The sequence below is a fragment of the Triplophysa dalaica genome, chromosome 7 (genome assembly GCF_015846415.1).
Source record: "Triplophysa dalaica isolate WHDGS20190420 chromosome 7, ASM1584641v1, whole genome shotgun sequence".
NCBI lineage: Eukaryota > Metazoa > Chordata > Actinopteri > Cypriniformes > Nemacheilidae > Triplophysa > Triplophysa dalaica.
Window position 1 is genome coordinate 7,475,142 of NC_079548.1, and position 12,809 is coordinate 7,487,950.

At 35.8% G+C, this 12,809-nt stretch overlaps 2 protein-coding genes across 3 annotated transcripts; one reads left to right on the forward strand and one right to left on the reverse strand.

The window, feature by feature from the left end:
• Positions 1–619: 619 nt before the first annotated feature.
• Positions 620–1,883, reverse strand: hoxb13a (homeobox B13a). The gene is made up of 2 exons (XM_056753235.1): positions 1,220–1,883; positions 620–1,005 (listed from the first exon to the last, which is right to left on the reverse strand). The coding sequence occupies exons 1-2, from the start codon at positions 1,881–1,883 to the stop codon at positions 758–760; spliced, it is 912 nt and encodes a 303-aa protein (XP_056609213.1). The 3' UTR covers positions 620–757.
• An 8,049-nt stretch (positions 1,884–9,932) lies between these two features.
• Positions 9,933–11,838, forward strand: eve1 (even-skipped-like1). Of its 2 annotated transcripts, none has more exons than XM_056753730.1 (3): positions 9,933–10,365; positions 10,789–11,030; positions 11,335–11,838. In XM_056753730.1, the coding sequence occupies exons 1-3, from the start codon at positions 10,362–10,364 to the stop codon at positions 11,788–11,790; spliced, it is 702 nt and encodes a 233-aa protein (XP_056609708.1). In that variant the 5' UTR covers positions 9,933–10,361; the 3' UTR covers positions 11,791–11,838. The 2 variants fall into 2 exon arrangements, with proteins under 2 accessions (XP_056609708.1, XP_056609707.1); XM_056753729.1 differs by having other exon boundaries at positions 9,933–10,161.
• The last annotated feature ends 971 nt before the right edge of the window (positions 11,839–12,809 follow it).

Sequence of the window (12,809 nt, forward strand, 5' to 3'; positions counted from 1 at the left end):
ATTTTTAAACACAACATTCTAAGTAAAGCCTTTTTACTTTCTGAAATTACAACAAAGGAACGGGAAATATTTCCTTAAAAAAACGATAAATGATTTTATGTAAAATGTCAATAAGTAATAAGATAATTTTACAAACACAAATTTATCCAGATACCGTAGCAGCAAGACAAACGTCCTCTTATTCAGTAATCATTAAATGGAAATGGAAATCTTAAAATTTAAAAGGAGGCACTCCTGACAAATTTCATGATTTCCTTCACATTATGCCACATTAGGAAATGTTACAGAATACTGAAAAAATTATTAAAAAGGCATTACTACTACCCGAGGCAAAATAAGAATCCATGTCAATCTGACGTTTATGCATAAGCTAAAAACACTGAATGGAATGAACACTTTTATTAAGTTTTTGATATATGTTATATTGTTTTACAAGCGATATAAACATAGAATATAAGTACTGACAAGTATTGAGTAATAGGCGATACGACTGTTGCAACAACATTGACATATAACATGTAAATGCAAACTCGAAGCTAAAGCACGACAAAAGACTTCAACGAACACAATTATATATAGGCAGGCACGTGCGGTATTTACAAGTTATGGTCCTTTCACGTTTTGTGAAACATTTGTTTTTAAAGTCCATCAATATATTCGTTGTATATTTAAATACGCAGAAAAACATTCGATTCCAGTCCAAGTAAAGTCTTAGCGACGATCATTTGGGAAAACAAAGATTCAGCTCTCGCCTCCATTATGGCGCGCTGGTCTTAACTTTGGAAATAAATTTCTTTTCCTTTACCCGTCTATTTTGAAACCAAATAGTGATCTGCCGCTCGGATAAGTTGGTTACCGCTGAAATCTTTCTCCTCTTGTCCTTTGTGATGAATTTGTTGGCTGCATATTCTTTTTCTAATTCCTTTAGTTGCACTTTTGTGTACGGTATCCGCTTCTTTCGACCTCGACGGAATGAGCCCCCGTCATGTTGGTGGGCCACAACATCTGGAATGAATAACACACAGATTTATTATTAATAGGCTAATTAATTGTCCAACTCAATTACATTCTCTGACTTTCAGATCACACTTACGAACCATTTCGACGTTGGTTTACATCTCGATTCTTAGACTAATAAATCGTCACATGAACCGTTGGGTGTTTGTCTTGAGGAAAATGCGCAAAATGTAATTCTGCTATACTGCAATTTCAAGCCTACCTGCTAGTGCGGATTTCCAAAGATGGCCTGCCTGGGTCTGGTCCTTGGAACAATACATCTGACTACCCCATCCGTTAGCGAGAGCCCAAGGCTGGTAGCTTTCCATAGGCAGGAGACTATCGTGTCGCGGCTCTCCTGTTCCGAGCGTCTGTACCACTGACACGTCCAAATAACTGGCCATGGACTGATAGGGACTGGGGTAGCTGTGGTAAAAGGCGAACTCCTTGGCCCTGCTAGGATATTCTTCAGATGGGACTGGGGTATCCATGTATTTCTCTGCAGAGTAGCTGAGTGCACTCGGCTGCGTGCAGGACTTCAGAGAACCCCGCCCCATTCTGCAAGGATAATAGCTGTTGCCGAAGTAGCCATACGGAATAGGACCGGTTGACGAAGCCTGGGGAACTGTTGGGCAAGGTGGGCATTGTTTGCCCGTCTCTGCAGAACTCGAAGTCGGTACGTCCACAGAGGGATAGCTCGAGCCATGAACGAAACTAGACGGGTGGCCACTCAAAGCCGAGTGTGCCATCAGATTCCTGCACTGATTGGCCGCAAAATTGCCGCTTCCAACCAGACTCTCCATGTTCTTTAGCTCCTCCAAGTTGTTTTCATACACAAACATAACCGTGTCCGCCCAGCGAGGATTCAGGACCAAGGAGGTTGTCATAGCACGCTCACCATTCAGACGGAGAATTATGTTGCAAAGACTCCGGTCCTAAGCAGGAGACTCGGTTACATTGGCACAGCTGCATTGACGCAACAGACTACAGCCTGCACTGCTGTGGCTTCATTGGATAAGGGGTGTACCACGTGATGCATAAAATAAACTTTGACATAGGAATGTCAAAGATTTTTTTAAGCCTCTTTAAAGTACGCTCCAAATCCTGCATTAATTTTGCATTGCCTTTATGCATTAAAGGCTTATACCGTTTTAATTTACACACAAACAGAACTACCTATGCCATTTTGTTTTTTAGGGAAAAAAATATTAGTCAATTATTGAATAATATTATTCAAGTCGTATCTAAAATCGAGTATTTTGTCAAACATATATAATTTGAATAAATATAAATGATAAATAAATATTTAAAAAAATCATGCCAGTATATTTTTTCACGAGCTACCTTATTTAACACAGTATTGGGTTATTTTAAGACTTTTTGACCATCCGGGAATTAAATCGGAATAGCAACTTGTAAGAACCACATTCCACTTCTCTGGAACCGGCGAGACATCAATTTTTTATTATTCAATTAACTCTAAATTCTTCACAACTCGTTCATTACATTATGTAATTGCTTTGAAAAGTGAAATAAGTTAATAATTCTTTCATACAACAATTTGTAGAGACAATGTGATGGTTGCATTCACAATGTCCGTATGTTAAAAATTGCATTTGAACTAATGTTAAGAATGTGTACTCTGTTTCACGCAATAAATAAACAATTAATACACGTTGCTTATTACTACTCGTCTAATGGCACTGTAATGTTAAACGAAGTTTTTTTTCGTATTTTTCAAAGATATTTAAAATTGTAACTAAATTGTTGCAACACTGGAGAAAATAATCTTTCTTGTAGCAGAATAATATCAGAATAATTACACAGAAGTACAAATCTCCAAAATACCGAACATCAAATATTATATAGAATAGTGTAGGTTATAATTTCTATTTAGGATTTATTTGCACACTGGCACCACACACTGGAATGCTTCATTACAAACATTTAAATGGCCTATAATCACCAGTGCCAAATGTACAAACGTTTTATCATTAACATAAAAATTGAAATCATAACTTGTTTCACGCTGATAGAGGGAAAAAATCATTCAAAATTGTTCCCCAAACAATAGTCAAAAGTCTCGTTTATTACGGGAGACTTGACTTTAATGCAAACAACATGGATTGAACATTGTTGAACAAAATATTAAACTAAACCTAAATTTGCATTGGATTTTAAAGAAATGTTTTAAACGCTTTGGGGAACTGGTGGTTTTCTATACAAAACATTTTTGTGAAATTATCAACTTTTTTAAACATTTCTTTATCACTACGAATTTTTAGTTTCTGTATTAAGATTGATTATTATTTTTGATGTAGAGAACAAAAAAGAACAAATCGAAAACATGCTTAAGAATCCAAACTTTAGAAAGATGTGTTTGCACGCAAATTTTAACACTTTTACAATGGCAAAGTAAAATGTCCTTTAAACAAAATAATACAAATGCTGCGGGGATCTAAATGAATCATTTTGAAAAAAGAAAACGTTGGTAGAGTATTTGTAACATGTGAACGCATGTTAAAAAAAACGTTATTTGGATGTAATATATCATTTTCCTATCAAATATAATAAAACAATGTTGGATTACGTTTCATCGATGTGATATTTGGCATATATTGTGCGATTTTGTAAAATGGCTTAAATGTGTACATGGGGAAAAAAAGCTTCTACTTTAATGTGCCTTCCCACACACATCCCCAGACGGTTGTATTTACAAACAGGTCAGGCAAGGCCCTCAAGGTCAAGGCCAAGTTTAAAGGGACGAGTAAAGCCCTCCCTGAAGGGCCTATTTAGGCGGCAGCGATAGACGCAGTCCCTCCTTAGACAAACTATTCAAGTTCAAGGTCTCTGGATCGAACTTGTCATCAAAGGTAACACATTTGAGGAATGACGCTGTCAGGATGGATAACAAACTGCCGAGATTTATGACAAATGAGTAAGCCGGTCTTGGATAGCATTTTTCCTTTAAACTGCTAACATGTATCAGAACATGCAAAAAAAAGAGAATATATCTTCCTCAAACTAATAATAAACTGAAAACAAAGTACCTGCATTTCGTGGTTTTTAAACACAAATGAGGTATCACGCCATTGAGCAGCTGCATGGTATTCTTGATTGAAGACAACAGCAGCCTCATAAAATGCTGTACCCACTAGAGACTGCTACTGTGCGCAAGAAATCATTTAATGATCTAATTGTATAGTGTCCTGCCCACGAGACATGTAGGCTCCCTTACATGTCCTTACCAGAACTGTGCACATTCTTCCAAAATTAACTAACAATGACGAAGACACATCAATATGAATAGGGTACGTCTAATTCATTTGAAGCATACGATATAACAAGATGCAAAGATAGTGTGAACCGACAAGTACATACAAATATATGTATACTCTATACATACAGAGACATAATGGCGCAACATGGTAAGACTTAATAATATATTTCTCTAAATCGTAAAGGAATGTACAAATTGTTCAGAGTTTCTAAACAATTTAAGTTTAGACATTTAGTGTTAGTATGGTCATTTGAACGACATAAGCCAGATCTTAAATGGTTTGGAATTTCTAATAAATGGAATTAACAACTGTAATGTCGTAAATAGTTCAACAATTATTTTAGATTGTTTTTGTTAAATTGGAATTGGTCATTGTTTTTTATTTTGTATTTTTGCACTTACTTGTTCAATTGGAAAGCTGGTAGACCTAAATGTTTTGTTGTACTTGGGTCATAGAGCGAGATCGTTGCGTGCATACAATATTATTGCATATTTTTAATTTCCTGCATAACCCTTTATTGTTGTTTCGTGTTTTAATGGAGTGACAGTTCTTTCATCAAAAGGGTTTTAATCTACGAATAACAAATACTGTGATGCGTATTGTAAATGCATGTACCTTTAACAGGACTCAAAACCGCATAATTTCTAGCTGAAGCAGAATGAGATATCCCAGAACCACACTATGAATAAATATGATTAAGTGTTCTATTAAAAATAAATACAGATTTTTTTATAAAATTTTGTTTTTTCCAAGCTCCAAAAAACGGCGTATTTGTGCACTGAGCACAAGGTCGGTGTGTTTATTTTAATACCTCACATTTGTCCACAATTAAATAAATACTCTCAATGAAAGAGTATTGCATAAGCTAACGCAAAAGGAGCACTTCCTTAGCTTCTCAATGTAGGCCTACTGCTCCTAGTATGCAACATAGAAATCACGTAGCAATCGGCAGGGACGTTATTGTAAGCCTAGACCTATAATAACCGAGTCGCTTATTTGCGCTTCACTGATGTACTTTCCTTAGATCCTTTTTTATGAATACGTCTATTTGCCTGTCTAGAAAAAGTTGTCATGCGTGTTGTGAAACGTGCAAGAGATGTAAAATGCGCTTATGGACATCAGCAAAATGAAACGGTGGTCTGCTATAACAAGTGCTACAATGCAGATAAGTGATAAAAATGAAGAGGTGGTTTAGAAGAGGACAGGATATACATCTAAGTCCTTTATAAATGTCCCCTAATTCTTACTTGGCAAATAATAATCATGGTCATGGTGACTTTACGCAATAAATGACAGGACACGTAGTGTGTATGAAGTCAAGACAATGTGTAATCAAAATTAAATAAGAGCAAGAAACAATTCTATAAATATGTTAAAACAGCATGATTATGAAAATAATCAAAGGCAACTTTTGCGAACAATCTAGCTAACCAATTAAGTAGCCTATTCATGTATGCAATGTTACATTAAAAACCAGACTTCACAGTGACCCAGAATTTTAATGTTTAACAATGAACGCGATATATTTTTGTATTACATATAAAAGAAATTAGCAAGTGGACATGTTAACTCAACTCAACTCAACTTTATTTATATAGCGCTTTTTACAATTTTCATTGTTACAAAGCAGCTGTACATGAGACACATTTAATACAACTATGAATTCTTAACAATACTGTTGTAACAACAAAAACCTTTGAAGAGATTTGCATTCACAGACAAAAACTCATTAAATGCCATTGGCATTGCACAGGGCAGGTGAGCATACCTACAGCAGATTTTAATTAATTTTAAATTACTGCAGATTAAGTGGTAATGAGACTGAACATATGGAAATAAATCAAGGCATTAACAAATAGGTTATCTCCATTAAATGCACTTATGCGGTAAATTTACTTATTGGAACTTGGACATTATGCTTAGCGCGGTAACGTGTACAATTCACCAAAATACGTAATATTCTGTGTTACTTTTACGCATTTACTGATTGGCTCGGCTCATGCGGTCCTGACTTACATGTACAATGATAATGATTGCCATATAGAGTAACAGTAAGACCACACTAAAGATGGAATAAAGATGGAAGGTGAGGTGTATGTATAAATTGTCTTGTATGTGATGAAAAGAGTGCCCCAGGGTATTAGACATGAAGAGGTAAGCGTTAAGTTAATTAGAGGTGAGATAATTAGCTTTCTCATTTATTTATTGTACAATTTTTGTACAACCACCTACGTGTCTGCCCACAAAAATCAGTGGCCATTTGTTTACGTACTTTACAAGTTACTTTATTTATCTTATACATTTTCAATGTGCGCAATTAATATTAACATTCAGAACCATATAAAACATGAAACGCCAAACGCGAGAATATGACTGTACTTTCACACCTTCGAACCCCAGGCGATTTTATATTATTTTATATCTGTTGCTAATACATGGAACAGCAATAATTTAAACCCATAACATAAAACAACCACAAGAAATTCCGCCCTTGCTAAAGTCTCATATAGTGCGCCTTTATTTGCAAGACCCACTGGTTTCAAAGATGTGAGAAACTTTTTAAACTTCTTTGATTCTCATTCATTGTCTGGATTACATCAAAATATATTTTGTGTTGTGCAATTAAAGGAATGTCATCCACTTTATAACAACAGAATGGTAAATGAATGATGACAAGTACTTTTTAATTTTTCGGTGAACTAGCTTGGAAATTTGCTCCACCAAATATATCTAACAAAAAATAAAGTTTTCCAATCGACCTTGGTTACATGTGATTTAGGAATAGAGAAGGGGGAACTAAATAATGACTTTTTGAAAATGACAAATTCAAAAGGAAACTACCCTATTTAAAAGCATAAACAAAAAAATGTGGAAACACTTGAATATTGTATGTGAACATTTCTTTGTGAATTGTTTTCATGCCATCCCTTGTCGCAAATAATTTAATGAAATATGCTATTCATTAATGGTTTTCTATCCTCATTTGTATACAGTTGAAATTGTTAAAACTATTTCTTACTTTCAACTTGAATTTTGGAGTAATTTGTCAAACCTACTTGACTCTAATTTGTTAAGAGGCATATTAAAATTATTACTTTAAAACTGACCCTTCATATTTTAAGTCTTTAAAAATGTTTTGATACTTAGATGTATACTTTGTTCTACTGCCTGAGATCCACACTTCTGTAGTTAAATTTAATCTCAAATTAAACAAACAAGCAAATAAAGGCATTAAGTGGAAATTTACAGTCAGGGTAGGAGCAGGTTTGGAGCTGATATCTGCACAAATAACCAGGACAAAGTACTCCTGCTGTACAACTAAAATTCCAAGTAAATGTAACAAGGTGTTGATCACTATAGCTCTACTTCTAGAATCATTCTATATGATTGTAAGAAAAGTGAATGGGAAAGCACTACTCTGTTTAGAAGGCATGCATGATGTACATAGAAACACTTTTTCACAAATATACAATACATTGTACCATCAAAACATTACACACTGAAACATCAGACTTTCTAAAACCACATTGGTCATGCAGAAAAAGTATTAGGTAAATCATGTGGCCAATTACTTTAATTAATTGTGTTGAAAGCAAAAGATCTGGCAAGTGCTGATTATTTTACTTTCTAATCTGAAACATACACATGGATGAATAAAGGGTATTTGAACTACTGAACTGAAATAAAAGTGTTGTCATTTATCTGTTTAAAATCTACACCCACAAGGAACTCCCACATAGACCTGCATGGCAGCACGAAACCTGTAACATTTGGACACATGGTGGACTTGATTCAAGAGCCATGCAATAGCTACACTGGAACCTGCCAACATTGCTTCTGAAGAGCTGTTTTTTAGTTCTAGCACTGATCCTGAACACTCCAGATAGCAGGTTGAGGAGCATCGCTGATAACACTTGACACTACACACTGGTGTAGTATTAGAATGAGATCCAGTTATTGGACATGGCCTGTATGCCTTGCTCTATGTGTAGTCATAATATAATAATAGAACAATACAATATTTGATAGCTTAACAATTAAATGCACTCTTTACATTTGTAGTCAAAAGCTATTTGTTGACAAAGCACTGATATACAACACGGATTTACTAAACTATAAAAAGCTCACTACAAAGAATAACAAAGTATAAAACTAAAACTGCTACCTGAAAAATAATAGTGTCTGTTAAAAAAGAGATTAGTTTAAATCCATTATTTGGAAAAATGTTATCTGACGCTTCTGGGACATATTTGACTACCATAGTATGAAAAATATTGTATTGTTTTTTTGTTCCTTTGAACATAAAATATAATTTTTGAAGAATTTAGGAGAGTACCAGGGCACCTTTGATTTTTAATCATGCTCCAGAAATGTCAGATGCGAACATATTTCAAAATATCTTTATTTGTGTTCAATAGAACAAAGAAATTTATGTAGATTTGGAACAACTTTTGGGGGAGCAATTCATCACAGAATTTTCATTTTTGGGTGTAGTATCCCCTTATCTGAGTATTAATATTTAAAGAAAATCTTTGTTTTTTACCAAAACGCATTTAGATTTTCATTAAACAATCAATGGGGACATTGACCAATTTAATAACTGAAAGAATATAAAAAAAACTGACATTTTATTTTCAGTGCAGACAAAACATGCTCGGGTTTCCCAGAGTTTTCAAATGATACAGACGGGCTTGTCTGTTCATGAAGGTGAAATGTCTGTCACCCCTATGTGATATCTGCTCCTAGTGTCCAGGTAAGACTACAGCCTTGCCGGAGCCTTTCCCCAACTGTCAAGTGATCAAAGCACTAATGTATAACAATACAACAATCAGACAGTTTGATATCAGTTTAATCTGTACCACCAAGTAAGGAAGGTTTTGAAACCATGTCTGGGAGAAGAGATCTGTTAATAAGTTACTGGTGACAGTCTATCTATAGCTGGTATGTACTGGTAATAGAGACATGCAAATATCTATGCTGGTTTTATGATATTTAGAAAAACTATTTTAGTCAATTGCGATTAAAATGTAGTTACTTTAATAAACTTTCTAATTTTAGGAATTACCATTAAATACTATTTTCCTCTTCTGTTCTTGCCATGTTTACTTAATGTTGGCTATGTGGCTAAAGTGATGTAGTATATGGTGTGTGTAAACAGGTTATTGATCTCTGATCCCTTTTGTTTGTCAGTTAGTAATACATGTGCCCAGCAATTACTGATAGAACATAAACAGAAAATTGAATTGAAATAAAACGTCATTAAAACTGAGAAATAAAAATGTAGCCTAATTGGTTATTTATTTATTTGTCTTCATAAGACAATTTAAAGTTTTAAATGTTAGACCAAAAAAAGTGTTATGCTGCTTTATTAAGTGAATGCAGTTTGTGTTAATAGTTGTCTTCACCTGGCCCAGGTATCATTTGTTATGTCAAACTGTAAACAACAATAGATAATAGATCTGATCAGTACAAAACGGTATAATCAGAGTCAAATTATTTTTATTATAAATGTACATTTGTCAAATGTTCGCTGCTCAGGTAGCAACCACATACGCCTGTATGGCGTTTCTGCAAGGCTTTCATCTTTATTATAAACCGCAGACCTCTGCAATTTGAGGACATTAGGATTCTAATGATTGACTTCCAAAAATACAAACATCAAACGCCACGGAACAATCAGGTTCGGCCTATCTCGACGGGGAAGCCACTGTGACAGTACGCAAAGGGAGGTCGATCTTAATTCTCCATAACAAAAGTACAAAGGCCAGTCGGAGACCAAAGACAGTTTAACACCTCCCTCTGTCCGCGCGCCCAGGCGGCGCCTCGGCGGATAGAGCGCGTCTCTCTCATTAGGACAAGATGGGACGACCTGAAAGATGCAGAGGTGAGGGAGGGGGGTGGACAGCGACTACAAAAACAACTCATCTTACCTCGCATAACCCAACTTGGCAAGGTAGAAAAGCAGTGTGAAGAGAGATCGTTCATTTTTTGGGCCTGTCTTGGGCCGTTTTGTGGAAAATGAGAAGCTTGTAAAAATATTTGGATTACTAGGGGACTATAGAGGAAGTGAAACTCAACGGTAAAATGTGTAAGTATGCACATATTTTAACATTAACGTTTTGTGAAGAGGAATGTCGACATGTTTTGCATAAAAATGTACCTATATGTTAAACATTTTGCTTAAGTAAATATGACGTGCACACACAGCAACAGGTTTAATATAGCATACAGTTAATAAAAGTAGCCATTGGAGATAGGCAAGAGCAAGAACTTCATTTTTAAATTAAAAGTCGTGCCATTTACTTACTTTTAACGTAAATGGCCCTTTTAAATTTTACCATGGTTTTGGTGTATTAAAATTAACGTTGATTTTTGTGTGTACAAAGTTTTACCATAAATATCATGATTAAACAATTTACTCGTTAGTTTTCGTTATTTACAGGTAAATTGTATATAAAACATAATCTGAATTTCAATTAATCTAAACTACGGTCTCTTGTTTATTATCCAGTAGGAGAAGGCAGGGAGTCGCCAGTGTCTACTGTCGTTCAGGCTGACAGTGACCAAGGAGATGAAGATTGCCCTCGTATTTCACTCCTGAACGGAATAGACCAAAGTCGGCGACACCGGACCGCGTTCACACGGGAGCAGCTGAACCGTCTGGAGCAAGAATACTGCAAAGAAAGTTACGTGTCTCGACCCAGACGATGTGAAATGGCTGCAGCGCTAAACCTCCCAGAAACAACGATAAAGGTAATTCGACATCCCCTCTAAAATGACACGGGCCTACTCAAATCTTTGGCCAAAGAAAGCTTCTCCACTCATCCAGACAACATTTTAAGCTTTTATCTAAAACGAAAATTAAAATGCATTTCAAGTTGAATCTTCTTGTAAAAAGTCCTTATAAAATAATTGATGATTATGAAAAACTGACTTCTTTGTTCAGTCTTGAATAAGAATTCCACTAAAGATTTTTTTCAACTCTATCTTACAACATTGCCACCCATCTTGTTGTGTCCTACACTCAGACCCAAACTATCCATCATATCTATTACAGGTCTGGTTTCAGAACAGAAGAATGAAGGACAAGAGACAACGTCACAGTCTACTCTGGCCTAATCTAATGGACCCAAACCTGTGTGCTTTCATGGTGAGCCAGGCGGCATCAGGACTGCCCTACCCACTGCTACCCCACATACCTCTTCATCTGTACTCTCACCTGGGCATGGGTTACTCAAACCCTTATGTTGCCACAACAAGGTCAGTGGACACTGTGCACCTCCCTCCTTCAACCTACCCCTGGCTGGGTGGACTTCCACAGCCAACTTTGTACTCCCCTGCTCAGACGATGCACCATCCTGTGGCATGCCCATGTCCCCACTGCCTCCACTGGAGACCGGAACAACAGCGTAAAGCCGGAGGGGGAGCCAGCCTGGAGTTACGACAGGCACGCAACTCAAAACCTTTGGCAATGCTTCAGGACAATAGCAAAGAGGTGTCTTTGCCTCAATAAAGATGATGTCACGTTTTATTTATGTATCTGTACAGTTCAGAATCTAGATAGTCACTGGAGACGTGTAGGTCATGTTCTATGTTTATCTTTTCTTACCATCTTGATGATCATTTTGCCTGCTTGAAATACTGATCATTTATGAACATTTTTATATGCAATTGCAATTTTTGCATCTGAACACTGTCATTTTCCTGTGTAAATATGTGCTTTCAAAAATATATATGACAAATTTGATTATTAAAGATATTTATGGATACTTCTGCATTTTTTTATTATTATTTGCAAGATAAACAGCCACACAATTGCATTAGGGCTATGAACGCATAGAAAATATGTCTGGGAATGTTACACAAACTGACAAGTCTGGGGTCATTTACACCCACACATTTCTTATTGGTTTTTTAACACCAATCTGGTGACCAAACAGCACATTAATCTAAAAGACTACTTATTAAATTACAGACATGAAGCTCCTGTCATTATAGTCTATTCCAGACACAACCTGCCGAATTATGATCTGGAAATCTAAAAAGAAACACTCTGTTGCCAGACAAAACATCAACAGGTGGACGGATATGCCTGAGACATCTGAACTTCATAGGTTTTAACATAGAGTGTATATGAAAAATAGACTTTTTAAAAAGATGGGAAATAAGCAGCTTCTTTCTTTTACTTGTTTGACAAAGACTAATTGGTTGTAGCTAATGTTTTCAATGTCTGGAAGACATCAACTTTTCCATTGTTGGATGCATTTTGCTTTTAATGGGTGTTAGGACCGTGAACTGAGTTATAGCTCAGGTGCCTCAGACATAGCTCTATGTAAATTGAAGCACCTGTTGAGTATCCAGGTGTGATGGCTTATCTCACCCCCATCTGCTACAGGTGATTTCTTTTTGAAAAGCAGCTAAACCCTATGTCTAAGTGAAAATAAACCTGTTCTCTGCTGTGTTGTGATGATCCTTACAAAAATCATGAGAAAAATGAATAGATGTCACCACTTTCATCATACATATTTTACT

Coding starts and splice junctions, on each gene's coding strand:
- hoxb13a (XM_056753235.1), bottom strand. CDS start 1,883: ATGACAACCTCCTTGGTCCTGAATCCTCGCTGGGCGGACACGGTTATG. Junction 1,006..1,219: donor TTGGAAATCCGCACTAGCAG/GTAGGCTTGAAA, acceptor TATTCATTCCAG/ATGTTGTGGCCCACCAACAT.
- eve1 (XM_056753729.1), top strand. CDS start 10,137: ATGGGACGACCTGAAAGATGCAGAG. Junction 10,162..10,788: donor ACGACCTGAAAGATGCAGAG/GTGAGGGAGGGG, acceptor TTTATTATCCAG/TAGGAGAAGGCAGGGAGTCG. Junction 11,031..11,334: donor TCCCAGAAACAACGATAAAG/GTAATTCGACAT, acceptor TATCTATTACAG/GTCTGGTTTCAGAACAGAAG.